General features: G+C 39.9%; 1 protein-coding gene across 1 annotated transcript; it reads left to right on the forward strand.

Annotated features, from left to right (window-relative positions):
* The first annotated feature begins 3,035 nt into the window (after positions 1-3,035).
* Positions 3,036-12,862, forward strand: LOC135508068 (26S proteasome regulatory subunit 10B). Its single transcript, XM_064927992.1, has 13 exons — positions 3,036-3,165; positions 3,539-3,618; positions 3,706-3,745; positions 3,911-3,963; positions 4,081-4,148; positions 4,390-4,504; positions 5,183-5,270; positions 5,391-5,576; positions 5,660-5,721; positions 7,451-7,571; positions 7,751-7,831; positions 7,941-8,012; positions 11,758-12,862. The coding sequence occupies exons 1-13, from the start codon at positions 3,081-3,083 to the stop codon at positions 11,874-11,876; spliced, it is 1,170 nt and encodes a 389-aa protein (XP_064784064.1). The 5' UTR covers positions 3,036-3,080; the 3' UTR covers positions 11,877-12,862.
* Positions 12,863-15,915: the final 3,053 nt, after the last annotated feature.

The following is a 15,915-nucleotide window of genomic DNA, read 5'->3' on the forward strand; positions in this document are numbered from 1 at the left end:
GCAAGTCAGTTAAGAACAAATTCTTATTTTCAATGACAGCCTAGGAACAGTGGATTAACTGCCTATATAAGGGAAGATACCTAGTCAGTTGTCCAATAATGTATTCAACTGAAATGTGTCTTCCACATTTAACCCAACCCCTCTGAATCAGATAGGTGCAGGGGGCTGCTTTAATTGACATCCACAGCGAACAGTGGGTTAACTGCCTTTTTCAGAACAACAGAGTTTTACCTTGTCAGCTCAGGGATTCAATCCAACAACCTTTCAGTTACTGACCCAATGCTCTAACCACTAGGCTACCATATAGTATGCTAAGTTTTGTATGGTATGTATTAATTTGTGGATGTACATCGGCCATTTCATATGTTATGTTACAAATTACAATTAGGATATGTTACGAATTTTTAAAAAGTGCAATATGTTACGAATTTGCTGAACATATGATATGTTACAAATTGTAGCTAGGTGGCTAACATTAATGAGGCTAAGTTTAGGAGTTAGGTTAAAGGGTTAGCGTACATGCTAAGTAGTTGTAAAGTAGCTTAAAAAAGTAGTAAGTAGTTGAAAAGTTGCTAATTAGCTAAAATGCTCAAGTTGTCCATGGTCAGATTCGAACTAACAACCTTTGGGTTGCTAGACATTCATGTTACTAACCACTCTACTTTCCTTTTTGCCTTATGTAACCATAGCAAACGTAACATATCACACTAATTTGAGTGTCCCGAATTTACTTTTACTATGTTACGTCTAGTCTATGAGACCAGGCTGCCCACTTGGCCACCCTGTTCAAAAATATTCTGGACACTTCACTGCCTTAAGGTTGTTGAGGAATACTTAGCTGAATTTCAGCTCTGTACAACAGATTTCGCAATTGTTTCGTAAACATGTTTGGTTTATGCTTTCTGTTTATATAGTCTGTGGAAGTGGAGAGGACATTAAAATAGGATGGCTGGAGCTGAACCATCTCCGCCTGCTGGTGATCCTCAGTCTCAAGCGCTGTAGGCAATGGCATCTCTCCCAGCTCACTTTTTCTCTTTCCGTCTCGCTCTTTCTTTCCCTGTATCTCCCGCCACCACTCTCTAACAAACATACACAGGCTGTCATTCTAAATAAGAATTTGTTCTAAGCTGGCTTGCCTAGTTAGATAAAGGTTAAATAAAAAAAATAAAAAGCAATACTTAGTAATCAAACTTAATGTACAAAGTTCTCCAGACCAAAGCCCCTTTATAGATAGATGTCCTTTCTCCTTCTGTGTGACTCCTTCATTCATATCCCCATAGCAATTTCAACTATTCACTAAAGAACCCACAGAGGTCATTAAAACAGAGGGCTCCAGTATGGCATCCAATGGGTTAAAGACAGCTACCAACATTTGTAGCTGGCTTGTAATTGTGAGGCCCAGCTAGCGAGCAGGCTGGAAAGGGGGGGGGGGGCTAAGCACATATTTCAGCCAAGTGTTCACAGAGTGCCTTTCCGGCTTGCCATGTGGACTCAATGATGGCGTCCAGGGGAGTGCTGCGTTCCTATGAAATCTGCTGCCAGCCCCGAGCAGGGACAGACCACCTGCAAGCAAGCGTGGCATGCGGCGAACGAGGGGATCGGATGTCCCCCAGCAGACACACGCACACAAACAGTTGCACACTCACAGAAATTATCTAAAAATGTCCCAAGCACAGATGCATGAACATAGACACACTAAACTTGAAAAGCATGTAGGGCGTACCAGTTATGCACATATTCACTGTTACTGCATGCATTCTAAATACCAACATGAAGTCACAAAGATACCTCCATTGAATATATAGCTTTGTATTATCCTTCTCTAACTGCTGATAGTGTGACCAATCTCAGCGATACACAGCTGTGTCACAAGTGTCAGAGGTGACAGGACACACACAATCTGGATGAGCTGAACTGACCCTTCACACCCCTTACAGGGTTTCTGACCACTCTGGCTTTAGGAGTATAAGTATATTGTGGCATGCAATGTGCAAGGACCCTTCACCTCACAAACTCAAAGGTGGGTATACACAAAATGACCAGCAGCTAAAAACAACGACCAAGAAGAAAAGAAGAAGAAAAAGAACAGCACACGGAATGTCCAGAGCTCCTTGGAAGGAGTTTAAGCCTTTTTGGAAAGTTTGCCAAGAAGATGACGGGTGCTTGGCGAAGGCCGTCCGTTTACACATTGTGCGGACGGCCTCCCGCCTCGCCCGCCCAGATGTGCCTTTGTTTATGTGGAGCGGCGATCCTGACAGCTGGCCTGAGAATGCTCCCAGCAAACAGTGGAGGGCGCCGCCGTGGCCACCACTCCGCTGGGAGGAACCAACCACTCTGGTTTTATCCTATTGTTTGCTGTTAACTACAGGTTCAAGCTCAGTTAGAAGTATTAGCATTTTAGAAGTAAAACAAAACAAACAAATTATCCATTTGACGATTGTTTTGGGCGGTCGATAGGCCTAGTTCACTCCAAAACCAAGGCGTCTTACCAAGTTCTCCAACCTAAAGTTTAAACCCTGACTGTCACAACCCTTTAGTAACCCCCTGTATCAAATAACGTATCTGTTCAACTCCATCACCCCACTGACTGACCATCCCTGCCCTCTGTGACTCAAGCCCAGATTGATGTAGGACCCCTGAGACTGTGCCCATTGTGTTCAAATGAATCCTCCAAGGCATGGTACATTGCTTTTGTAACTTTAAATACTAGGAAACTCGAAAACATCGGACAAACTAAACGGTTATAGTAGTTATACACGTTCCGCGTTCAACCAGTTAGCAAATCGGACATGACTGAGTTCCTGAGTTCCAACTAGCACTTGAAAGCTGAATTAGTCATTGGGGTAATCGGTAAATTGAATGCATTTCTAAAAGCTCCACAAAATACTACTAATATGTTGTTTTGAATTAATGTCGTCACAAAAATGTCACATGTTCTCAAAATGCACAATTAAATCCACTTCAAATGAATTACGACGTTCCTCTGACAACATAATGTAAACATGGCAAAACATTTTCTCTGATGTCACAACTTTCAATCCCACAATTCAGCGTGGCAGTGCCGGTTTTTTCAAGGCATCATGGCGGATCCCAGAGACAGGGGACTTCAAGATTACAGAAAGAAATTGCTCGAGCACAAAGAAATTGATGGACGCTTGAAAGAATGTATGTATCGTTTCTGTCAATAGCCAGGCTTTAGCAGCCACAACAACTGTCCATGTAGCTTTGTCATTATAATGTAACCCTCTCCAGTTACCTAGCTAGCTAGACCAACATAGCTATTGTAGCCTTGAAAATGAGTTCAACACCAGGTTATTTATACTAAACTATCTAGTGTGTAACTGTTCATATACCTTTTATTTATGCACAATGTTAAGGACGCACCCGAACGAGCAAGCTAGTTTTATAACATTAGTTAGCTAGCTAACTAGCTAGTGTTCGACCAGATGATGATGATGATGATGATGATGACAGCCTATGTGATGGTACACACGCAGTCAGTGTCAATCATTGTATTTGTTTTTGTTTGTCTTTCCAGTGCGTGAACAACTGAGAGAACAGACAAAACAGTATGAAAAATCAGAAAATGATCTGAAAGCTCTACAAAGTGTTGGACAGGTGACTGCAAGTTTAATCCCAAGTCATCAGAAGCCTTGATATAGGTTTTTATTTGATTTACAACGGTCTCTCTTGACTCCTCTCTAGATTGTTGGTGAGGTCCTGAAGCAGCTTACAGAGGAAAAATGTAAATCCTAAATTATAATGAAAATCCCTTTGCTGCATATGATGTTGTTTTGTTGAATCTACCGCTAGGCCTACATGGCTGAAAAAGTTTAAATGTTCCTACTAGCTTGCATTTATTATATTGTGTGTAACGTGGGGTTTTCTTCTATCCTTTCGTGTTATTCAGTCATTGTCAAAGCAACCAATGGCCCACGATATGTGGTTGGATGCAGACGGCAAGTAGGTGAAAACCCATAGCCACAACAAAATATTTACAAATAACATTGCAACTTGTATTTCACTTCCCATTTCATATTGATTATGCTTGAGGTGCCAACCTTATATTTTGTCACCCAGCTGGACAAGGCTATGCTCAAACCTGGTACTAGAGTTGCATTGGATATGACCACTCTGACTATCATGAGGTGAGTTGATATACTTTCCCAAGTCTATAATGCCTCTTATTATTTCATATGTTTACCAAGCAAAACATCATTGTATTGTGTTAGCCTGCATCCAACTTTCTGCAACAGTCTCCCTATTGAAAGCGTTTTAAGAAAAACAAATAATATATATTCTGCTTATAAGACATCTCTATGACGAATATAATCAGTAAGAACAAAGGCACACTGTGATGACATATCGGTGTGCTGTTCCCCCATGCAGGTACCTTCCCAGAGAGGTGGACCCCCTTGTGTACAATATGTCTCATGAAGACCCTGGCAGCGTCTCCTACTCTGAGATCGGAGGCTTGGCTGAGCAGATCAGAGAGCTCAGAGAGGTCAGTGAGGCACAGACACACACTTTATCTATACAGGACAGAGTTAGCTTTTTCTGGGGGCTTTTTCTCATTTGGGAAAAGTCTGCCCTTTCTCCTCCGTGACCCGGAAACCGATAAGTCGATGAGTGTCAATTCGTTAGTAGGAAAATGGTCCTCACCTCCTTGATAGACTCCTTTTGGCGAGGAAGCACAAGTTTATCCTACCTGAGTCCTTTGCGGAAGAGTTTTGAAATCTGATACACTGACTTTTTAATCAGCTATTGTTTTCTCGAAAGAAAAAAGCATGCAAACATTTAAAAATGATATGCTACTTATCCTTTTATCTATAAAATGTTTTGTACAACTAGCGAAATGTTGTTTTTTTAATCACTTTATACATTTATTTTGGGATTCCACCCTGTAAACTTAGTTTGCCTGATGATGTACAATTGGAGAAGGAGTCTCACTTTATACAAGTGTATTTTTGCCCACACTCCCTCTACTTGCCACCTCTCATTTTAAATGGAGGCCAGAGAGGAGGGAGGATATAGGAGTTGAGCAAATAAAATTGAGAGTGCGGAAGTTATTTATGGTCCAATTGTGAGAGGGATGGATGTTGATGCATTTCGCTACACCCACAATAACATATGCTAAACATGTTTGTGACAAATAACATTTGATTTGAAAATGTTGTTTCAGGTGATTGAGCTGCCTCTGACCAACCCTGAACTCTTCCTGAGGGTGGGCATCATCCCCCCTAAAGGCTGCCTGCTCTACGGACCCCCAGGTGAGGAGATCAACTGGCCTGGTTCTCTGATAGCACTACATGCTAGCCTGAGGGCTGCTTTCCAGAAGCCAGTATTATGTGCCTTTATAATTTACTGTATTTTCTTTTCATGCTTTTCAGGAACTGGAAAAACACTTTTGGCCAGAGCAGTTGCTAGCCAACTTGACTGCAATTTTCTAAAGGTGGTGTCCAGCTCCATAGTGGACAAGTACATTGGTGAGAGCGCTAGGCTGATCCGAGAGATGTTCAACTACGCCAGAGACCACCAGCCCTGCATCATCTTCATGGATGAGATCGATGCCATAGGTACATGAACTAGAGCTACAGACTATAGAAATTAACAAACTGAGTTCCAGATAGACACACACGAGTCTTTGTCTGTTTAACAGGTGGTCGTCGTTTCTCTGAGGGGACGTCTGCAGACAGAGAAATCCAGAGGACACTGATGGAGGTGAGTCTCTCAACAGAGAACAACTATAAGCTTAACTGCACACAAAGTACTACCTAAGATGGTTTAGTATGAAAATACACTACCATTCAAAAGTTTGGCATCACTTAGAAATGTCCTTGTTTTTGAAAGAAAAGCAAAAAAAAAAAATCAATTTCAAAGAAAATCAAATTGATCAGAAATACAGTGTAGACATTGTTAATGTTCTTCTAAAAGACAATTGTAACTGGAAATGGTTGATACATTTTTTATTTTTTTTAAAACATTTTATTTTTATGGAATATCTACATAGGCCCTAGAAGGCCAGTATGCAGGAGTCGCCTCTTCACTGTTGACATTGAGACTGGTGTTTTGCGGGTACTATTTAATGAAGCTGCCAGTTGAGGACTTGTGAGGTGTGTGGTTCTCAAACTAGACACTCTAATTTACTTGTCCTCTTGCTCAGTTGTGCACCGGGGCCTCCCACTCCTCTTTATAGTCTGGTTAGAGCCAGTTTGCGCTGTACTGTGAAGTGAGTAGTACAGAGCGTTGTACGAGATCTTCAGTTTCTTGGCAATTTATCGCATGCAATAGCCTTAATTTCTCAGAACAAGAATAGACTGACGAGTTTCAGAAGAAAGTTCTTTGTTTCTAGCCATTTGAGCCTGTAATCGAACCCACAAATGCTGATGCTCCAGATACTCAATTAGTCTAAAGGAGGCCAGTTTTATTGCTTCTTTAATCAGACCAACAGTTTTTAGCTGTGCAAACTTAATTGCAAAAGGGTTTTCTAATGATCAATTAGCCTTTTAAAATTATGAACTTGAATTAGCCAACACAACGTGCCATTGGAACACAGGAGTGATGGTTGCTGATAATGGGCCTCTGTACGCCTATGTAGATATTCCATTAAAAATCAGCCGTCTCTAGCTACAATGGTCATTTACAACATTAACATTGTCGACACTGTATTGCTGATCAATTTGATGTTATTTAATAGACAAAAAATTTGCTTTTCTTTCAGAAACGAGGACATTTCTAAGTGACCCCAAACTTTTGAACGGTAGTGTATGTAGAAACTGCTTCCCTGATAGAAATCACAGATCACGCTTGTAGGCAATGTCATGGCAACGTTGGCTAGCTAAGCTCATGCGCAGAAACACATAATCGGATCTAACGGTTGCCTCTCGCCGAACTGCGCATGTGGAGGCCGTCAAATCAAAGGCACTCCTTCGATGTAAAGTTGTTTTTGACTAAAATGAAAACGTGTCAGTTTGTCACTTTCACAAGGTTGGAGTAAAAACATATTCAGCTACATAGAGTAACTTTCATGAAAAAAACATGTTTTTAATCAAAGACCAGATATCTTAGTTAAAGTGAAACTAGTGAATTCTAGTTTTCATTTTCACAGTTTGTTGCAAAGGTAATATTTTAGTAGTAGTAAATCTAGTCTTTTTGCTCCTAGCGGTTCAACTCTATAATTGAAATTGTGGTGTAGAGGCACCTTGAAGGTACTATAGGTTGTGCCTTTTTGGATTGAGAATTTTTTTTAGAACAAAGGAAGACATTTTCTCTTCTCTCATTGACTTCTGCTTTGCAATTGTTCCCGGAAGTGTTGGGCTTCTGGGTTAGAAACTCTGTGGTACTACTCATATTATTGAGCCTCAAAGTGTTGAAGGCTAAACCTGTAAACACTTGGTTTTATCAGCCAATTATGACTGAAGATGCCAACTTTTTCATCTGTCCTGTCTAGCTGCTGAACCAAATGGATGGCTTTGACACCCTGCACAGAGTGAAGATGATCATGGCCACCAACCGTCCGGACACGCTGGACCCTGCCCTTCTAAGGCCAGGGAGACTGGACCGCAAGATCCGTATGTTTCCTCTCGAGACTTTTAACTATCCTGGTTTGGGAAGCATAGATAATCATGTGGTTCCATTTCAGCACCTCGTCACTTCCCCAAAGGGCCAGGGAAAGTGGCTGAAAAATAACTAGGACTTGGTAAATGACAAGGAACTGCAGAAATCTTAACTTCTGGCTTTGTCTTTACAGACATCGAACTGCCCAATGAGCAGGCTCGGATGGACATTCTGAAGATTCACTCTGGACCAATCACTAAGCATGGAGAGATGGGTGAATTTAGCGACTGGATAGTGTGCTGTGGATGTGACATATTTTTGTGATGAAATGAAGTTGCATGTTGTGAATTTCATGGTGGGCTGTAACTTGAATTTCTTCGCAGATTACGAGGCCATTGTGAAGTTGTCTGATGGATTTAATGGAGCTGATTTAAGGAACGTGTGCACTGAAGCAGGTTAGTAACCTATCTAATACACTCTATAACTGTATATTCTACATGTTAAAAACAAGCCATTCACTCAGTCTGTTCCTATATTAGGGTTTGCACAAGGTGCTAAAAGTACTTGAATTTGGCACTCTGAAATTCAAGTACTAGAATACCTTGAAAATCTGTAATTTTCTCAAGTTGTAACTTGAAGAGTACTTGAATTAAAATGAGGTGAACAGGGAACTATCAAATATGTTAATATGAAAAATATTAGAAAAATGTATGGGTCTTCCGAATTAATTTCCAGGCAGACTACCGAGTTTTATTTCCTCACATGTTTCGTGCTCTGGATGCCAGGCAAGCTTGCTCATTCCACCTATACTGCCACTCAGCCAAGCAGGTACAGAACTGACTGATTCGGCGCTGCCAAATGTCACATCAATAGCCAGGCAAATGTAGATTCAAACTTGCCTGCATGATATTGATGTTTCTGAATGGGTTTTGCCAGACCTAACCAGGGATGTGGTGGAGGGTGAACGCAGTTTATACCTTCTTTATTTGGGAAATAGCATTTACTCACGTTTTTGTTAATTATAATTTACACACTTATTGCGCGTTGATCACCGCTCTGAAGGCTTCTTGATCTGAGTTCTAATCGTGCCTACCTCTGCGAACGAGGGGAATCATAAATTATTCATGTATGCTTGTTATGTTCGTCTGCTCCCCCGGATTTCCCTTGTTAGCAGCGCATTCATTCACCACTCTGTCCCGCGGGAAACTCCGCCCACGACATAGGCTGAGAGGTGAAACGAACTACCTCAGCCCAGACCTACAGTGGCAAGTAGCAGAGAGATGTCACTGACAGTGAGACTTATTTTAACAACCCTTGACTTCAACAGACATCCCCCAAACAAACCAACCCAAGACTCTCAGCGAATGAGTGTACAACTGGTAAATTGTCACTGATATTTCAGTCCGATGTCTAGCTAGGTAGCTCAAGTGCTCCGGCTATTAGCCAGGCAGCTAACTATAACTACCTGGCTGGAAGGATGAAGTTAGATGCTAATGTTGAACGGAGCCTGACCGCAGCATGAGCAGTTGACTGAAATTAAGGTAGCTATAATCAAAAGATGGGATACTATAAATTATTTTCTTTATTGAGAGTAGTGAGACAGACAGTGTGGTGTGTCAGGCCATAATGAAGGATGTAAAGGAGATGCACAGAGAGAGGAAGCATTGACACGAGCAGGAAGAGAGGTTACGCCTTGATCACACCGACAGCGTGAATGCATTTTGGTACACCAGAAGTACTGTACATTAATTTCCAATGGAACGCTGTGTTTGACTTGCAACATTGCGGTGCAGAGGCAGTTGCAGTGCGTTCTGTGTGGTGCATACCTTGGATTTATCGAAGGAATGCATAAACGGCTTGACAGAAATGGTAGCAGAAGGTGAATGTTGAACTTCTGTTGCACACACATCCAGATGATGCTGCGTACCAATTGTGCAATTCGCTGTAGGTGTGATTGAGGTGTTCGTAGTACAGTGGTTCCCAAACTAGGGGGTCCGTGACCATGTGTGGTCCGGGACCCATGTGGGGCCCCCTAAAATGTAAATAGGGTCCTGAGAGTCTTTAATCTTAACAAACACATTCATAACTTCTTTCTCTTCAAATGCGTATAGAATACAACATTTTAGAGTCAACTAAGGCTCTTTTACACTGTTAGAATTCATTTTCATGTCTGTGTTGGGACAGGCTATGGAACCTAACATTTTGTGAATTATAAAGACAATTTTAAATATAAAGACAATATATTATATACACTGAACAAAAATATAAATGCAACAATTTCAAAGATTTTACTAAGTTACAGTTCATATGAGGAAATCAGTCAACATCATCAGTCCTGACTTACCACTCGTGTATGTAGTGAAACACGTATTATTGAGTAGAACTTAAGGTAGTAATGAATAGTAAGTTAGATATTTATTTATTTTTTCATGAGGTTCTGGCGACATACTGCCATCTGTTGGCGACTAGAAACAATTTCATAATATGACTTATTACAAATATATACAGTTGAAGTCGGACGTTAGCCAAATACATTTATACTCAGTTTTTCCACAATTCTTGACATTTAATCAATGTAAAGATTTCCTGTCTTAGGTCAGTTAGGATCACCACTTTATTTTAAGAATGTGAAATGTCAGAATAATAGTAGAAAGAAGGATTTATTTCAGCTTTTATTTCTTCCCACATTCCCAGTGGGTCAGAAGTTTACATACACTCAATTAGTATTTGGTAGCATTGTCTTTAAATTGTTTAACTTTGGTCAAACGTTTCAGGTAGTCTTCCACAAGCTTTCCACAATAAGTTGGGTGAATTTTGGCCCATTCCTCCTGACAGAGCTGGTGTAACTTGAGTCAGGTTTCTAGGCCTCCTCGTTCGCACACGCTTTTTCAGTTCTGCCCACAGATTTTCTATGGGTTTGAGGTCAGGGCTTTGTGATGGCCACTCTAATACCTTGACTTTGTTGTCCTTAAGCCATTTTGTCACAACTTTGGAAGTATGCTTGGTGTCATTGTCCATTTGGAAGAACCATTTTCGACCAAGCTTTAACTTCCTAACTGATGTCTTGAGATGTTGCTCTCAATAAATCAACATAATTTTCTTCCCCCATGATGCCATCTATTTTGTGAAGTGCACCAGTCCCTCCTGCAGCAAAGCACCCCCACAACATGATGCTGCCACCCCCGTGCTTCACGGTTGGGATGGTGTTCTTAGGCTTGCAAAGCCTCCCCCTTTTTCCTCCAAACATAACGATGGTCATTATTGCCAAGCAGTTCTATTTTTGTTTCATCAGACCAGAGGACATTTCTCCAAAAGTAAAATCTTTGTCCCCATGTGCAGTTGCAAACCGTAGTCTGGCTTTTTTTATGGCGGGTTTGAAGCAGTGGCTTCTTCTTTGCTGAGCGGCCTTTCAGGTTATGTCGATATAGGACTCGTTTTTACTGTGGATGTAGATACTTTTGTAACTGTTTCTTCCAGCATCTTCACAAGGTCCTTTGCTGTTGTTCTGGGATTGATTTGCACTTTTCGCACTAAAATACCGTTCATCTCTAGGAGACAGAACGTGTCTCCTTCCTAAGCGGTATGACGGCTACGTGGTCCCATGGAGTTTATACCTGCGTACTATTGTTTGTACAGATGAAGGTTGTACCTTCAGGTGTTTGGAATGAAGGATGAACCAGACTTGTGGAGGTCTACAAATTATTTTCTGAGGTCTTGGCTGATTTTTTTTTGTGTTGATTTTCTCATGATGTCAAGCAAAGAGGCAGCCAGTTTGAAGGTAGGCCTTAAAATACAGGCACAGCTCCAATTGACTCATGATGTCATTTAGCCTATCAGAAGCTTCTAAAGCCATGACATCATTTTATGGATTTTTTTCCCAAGCTGTTTAAAGGCACAGTCAACTTAGTGTATATAAACATCTGACCCACTGTAATTGTGATACAGTGAAAAATCTGTCTGTAAACAACTGTTGTAAAAATTACTTGTGTCATGCACAAAGTAGATGTCCCAACCGACTTGCCAAAACTAGTTTTGTTAACAAGAAATTTGTGGAGTGGTTGAAATGCGAGTTTTAATGACTCCAACCTAAGTGTATGTAAACTTCCGACTTCAACTTTATTAGTGCTCCAAGAAGTACTTGAAAGTCCTTGAGTTTGACTTGCGACTGTCTGTATGAACCCTGCTATGTGTGTTTCCCAGGTATGTTTGCAATCCGTGCTGACCATGAGTATGTGACCCAGGAAGATTTCATGAAGGCCGTTCGCAAGGTTGCAGATTCTAAGAAACTGGAATCCAAGCTGGACTACAAGCCTTTATGATAGTACCACCAACCAACCTATCAGGAAATATATGTTCATTTGAGTCTGGAAAGAGTAAAGGAACAGACGACAAAAGCAAACATATTTGTGGTTTTACTGTATTCCAAATGTATATTTCAAAGACATCATTTTAAATCTTTAGCTAATACAGACTTGTGTGGTGAAAAATAGGGTTTGGTTTTTATTTTCGTAGTTTGCATAAGAATACATATTTAAATAAGCTGTCGACCATCTTATATCCAATCATATGATTATCTTAATGCCCATTCAGAGGTTACTGAGCAATACACCAGTCAGTGTAACATATCCTTATGGATTTTTGGAATTCAGAGTCAAAACCACAGATGTCATGTACTTTTCATTTTTGCATTTGGCAGTTTCACTAGTCTGATTCAAGAAATGGTTGAGATTTATGGCTGACGTTGTGCCATATTAAAGTTATCGTCATAACTCCACTAAATGGTGGAGAAGACAAAATGCAAATTACTGACTTAAAGGGGCAAATTGCAGTTGCCACAAACATTTTTAGACTTAGAAATTAATAATATGAACCCATTGATTCTTGAAGAATATAACTTATAAATGCCTCATGAGCTTAGTTCAACTGTCGTACCCCATCAGAACCCAAAATATAAGCTTGTTTTACTCATGTTTGTAAACAAACATTATATAGCCTAATTTTTGATATCATGGCAGGTCAGTCCTTGCATCCATAGCTTTGTCTTTGAATTTGAGCAGTTACATTTCTGCAGCCCCATCCCTCAGCTTTTTTTTACAGAAATAGCTACGAGACGCTTTGTTCTCGTTTCAAATACTGATTGCTGCTTTAAAATGAATCGTATTACAACAGGTTAACGTGCCTTGTCGTTGACTGTAAATGTCTTCACTGGCAAGCACAAAAATGTTCCTTCTGTCTTTGATCTTGAATTTCAGAAAAGATTCCCCTTTAAAACTACTGCTGCAATAAAAATGTCACCCAATCAATATATATGCTGTCCTATTTCTTGATCCCAAGAATGTGCCGCATGATGGAAAAATAATAGCTCCAACATGCTTTCAATCAACTTCTTTTAGGTTATGGAAAACGTAATCTAATGTGGGAACGCCATAAAGAGCTGTTTTGCACCCGGTGAGGCAGCCACAGTGTTTGGTCGCAGCTTGTGTGTTTACTGTTCAAATTACTTTTGGATGTATGTAAATTGTCTTCTGTCTTTAAATGTTGTTTATCACTAGCTGCACCAAGTAACATTCATGGTGCCTTCAGATAGTATTCATACCCCTTCACTTATTCCACATTTTGTGTTACAGCCTGAATTCAAAATGGATTAAATGTTATTTTTCCCACCAATCTACATGCAATACCCCATCATGACAAAGTGAAAACATGCTTTTGGAAATGTTTGGTAATTTATTGAAAATGAAATGCATAAGTATCTCATTTAAATAACTATCCACACCCCTGAGTATATACTTTGTAGAAGCACCTTTTGCATTGATTACAGCTGTGAGTCTCGAAGAGCTTTGCACACCTGGATTGTGCAACATTTGCCCTTTTTATTATTTTCAAAATTCTTCAAGCTCTGTAAAATTGGTTGTTGATCATTGCTAGACAACCATTTTCAGGTCTTGCCATAGAGTTTCATGTAGATTTAAGTCAAAACTGTAACTCGGCCACTCAGGGACATTCACTGTCTTCTTGGGAAGAAACTCCAGTGTAGATTTGGCCTTGTGTTTTAGGTTATTGTCCTGCTAAAAGGTGAATTAATCTCCAAGTGTCCGTTGGAAAGTGCTGAAACAGGTTTCCCTCTACGATTTTCCTTGTGCTTGGCTCCGTTACGTTTCTTTTTTATCCTGAAAAACTGACCAGTCCTTAACGATTACAAGCATACCCATAACATGATGCAGCCACCACTATGCTTGAAAATATGGAGAATGGTATTAAGTAATGTGTTCCTTTAGTGCCCCCTTGTTGCCACAAGGTGATGCTAGAATACTAGTTTGAAGCCAGGTCATTTGTATTCTGTTCATCAGAGGACAGTGAAGTTGTAATAAAATCCGTTATAGACCTCGTCTGCCAAATGGTTGCTGTGTCCCAGAGCTTGAGACAGCATCCTGTATATGACACTAGGAAGCTCCAGCTTTAACCTTTTATATAGCCTTGTAAATATTGTATAGGGCTACTTTAGATGTGACCTTTACATTTTCAGTATTGTTGTGGATTATTGATCTTAACCAGTCACATTTGTATCTCAATGTATTCAGAAAAAGAACCTTATAGCTTACTCTGGAATCATCATCCTCTCCTATTATGCAAATATAATTGCAATATTTGAAAATCAAATGTACTGTATATTTCTTTGGACAAGTTAGTGAATTGACGCTGGATATTCTGACCTGAGTTTCATAATATAAATCATTACGAGAAGGATAAATAAGCAGAGACTGGTTTGACTTTTTTGTTTATTTGGGTTTAATTTTGGAGCTAGTGGCCCGCTCCCAAATTTTCTGAGCAAAAAAAATAAGAAAAAAACTAGCAAATCAGCTCCAAGTGATTTTAATTTTGGAAATCTTTTGCAAAGTATTCCCATGCATAATAGAGCGATATATGTGACCGTTTACAAATGTAAGCAAGGTTTGAAATGATGTTCTAGTCAAATATATCTGAGCTTCTTGCGGTCCATTTGCAGCCTACAAATGATTTGTAATTAAGTTCCGACCCCCTGACCATCCGCTCAATAAAAAATATTAGATCCAAGTCATATCAACATAGCGACTAGCAATAGCTATGTTTCCATTAACTTGTCCAGTGATTTTATTGCTGTTAACATTTTGAAAGTTTGCATAGAAAATAGATGTGACAATTGCCTGCTATGGTGTCTTTCCATTTAACTATCTTGTGTCGATAAAAACAGATGGAAGTAATGACTTCACACCTGCAAAACCCAGCTTGGATGGAATGCAATCGTGGATTGGCCATCTGCCAATTCTGGCAAATGCCAGATGGGCTGGACAAATATTATTATTATTTTTTTGTGATGAGCGAGCCACCCTCCTCTCCCCCATGTGTTTGAGAGAAAGAATTGTTCTGATAGTATAACGTTTCAAAATGCAATTGTGGGAAAAACACTGCTTTGGAAGCTTCGTCCCCTTGTCCTTGTCAAAGAGAGGAGGGTCTCAGCCTTCTGTAGGTATAATATGTATTTCCCAACTCTCAATATTCAGCTGAATAGCAACTATTTTACAGCCAAGATATTTGATATGGCTATGAGATATGGAGTGGTGTGTGTGAAATGTGTACCGGCCATTGCGAGAGCATATGCCTTTTGGTCTCGTGTAGTAGGCTGTTATTTTAGGACATTATATTTACTGTTGTATGAATGCATGACTATTAGCAGTGGGTATTATATTTAGAGTTAGCAATCTAGTTAATGTGTTGCGAGTTTCCATTTTCCCCAAATCAATTAGTTTGTTATTAGTTGGTGCACATAAAGATGTATGTAATTCCTCTCTATTGAACAAAACAAATCTGGAGTCCTATTTGGACAGTAGAATATAACAACAATATCCTATTTGGACAGTAGAATATAACAACAATAGTCTAATTGTCAACCCAAAATTCACAACAATCACTGGATTAGGTTGCACATCAAAATACTATCTTCAATCAGGCATTCATGCTTGGACGTGTTAGATAACTTAATTATTTAATACCTCAGTAGTCTTTATTATACTTCTTAATAAAGAATGAATGACTTTATAAGATGAAGACTTATGATTTGGGTCTGACTAAATCACGGGCTGTTGCCACCAACTGAACTAAGTAGTGGCACCCTGTAATACACTCTTTAGGGAAATAAAGAGTTCTTCAGGTGTCCCCATATGAGATCACTTTTTGGTTCCAGGTAAAACCATTTTTAGTTTCAGGTAGAACCCGTTTGTCTGTGGAAAGGGTTCTACCTGGAACCAAAAAGGGTTCTCTTATGGGGACACCTGAAGAACAATTTTAGGTTCTAGATAGCACCTCTTTTTCTAAGAGTGT

The sequence above is a fragment of the Oncorhynchus masou genome, chromosome 21, assembly GCF_036934945.1.
Source record: "Oncorhynchus masou masou isolate Uvic2021 chromosome 21, UVic_Omas_1.1, whole genome shotgun sequence".
Classification (NCBI taxonomy): domain Eukaryota; kingdom Metazoa; phylum Chordata; class Actinopteri; order Salmoniformes; family Salmonidae; genus Oncorhynchus; species Oncorhynchus masou.

Excerpts from the sequence above, each read along its gene's own strand:
- LOC135508068 (XM_064927992.1), top strand. The coding sequence starts at position 3,081 with ATGGCGGATCCCAGAGACAGGGGACTTCAAGATTACAGAAAGAAATTG. Across the intron at positions 3,166-3,538 it reads TGATGGACGCTTGAAAGAAT|TGCGTGAACAACTGAGAGAA; the intron begins GTATGTATCGTT and ends TTGTCTTTCCAG. Across the intron at positions 5,722-7,450 it reads TCCAGAGGACACTGATGGAG|CTGCTGAACCAAATGGATGG; the intron begins GTGAGTCTCTCA and ends TGTCCTGTCTAG.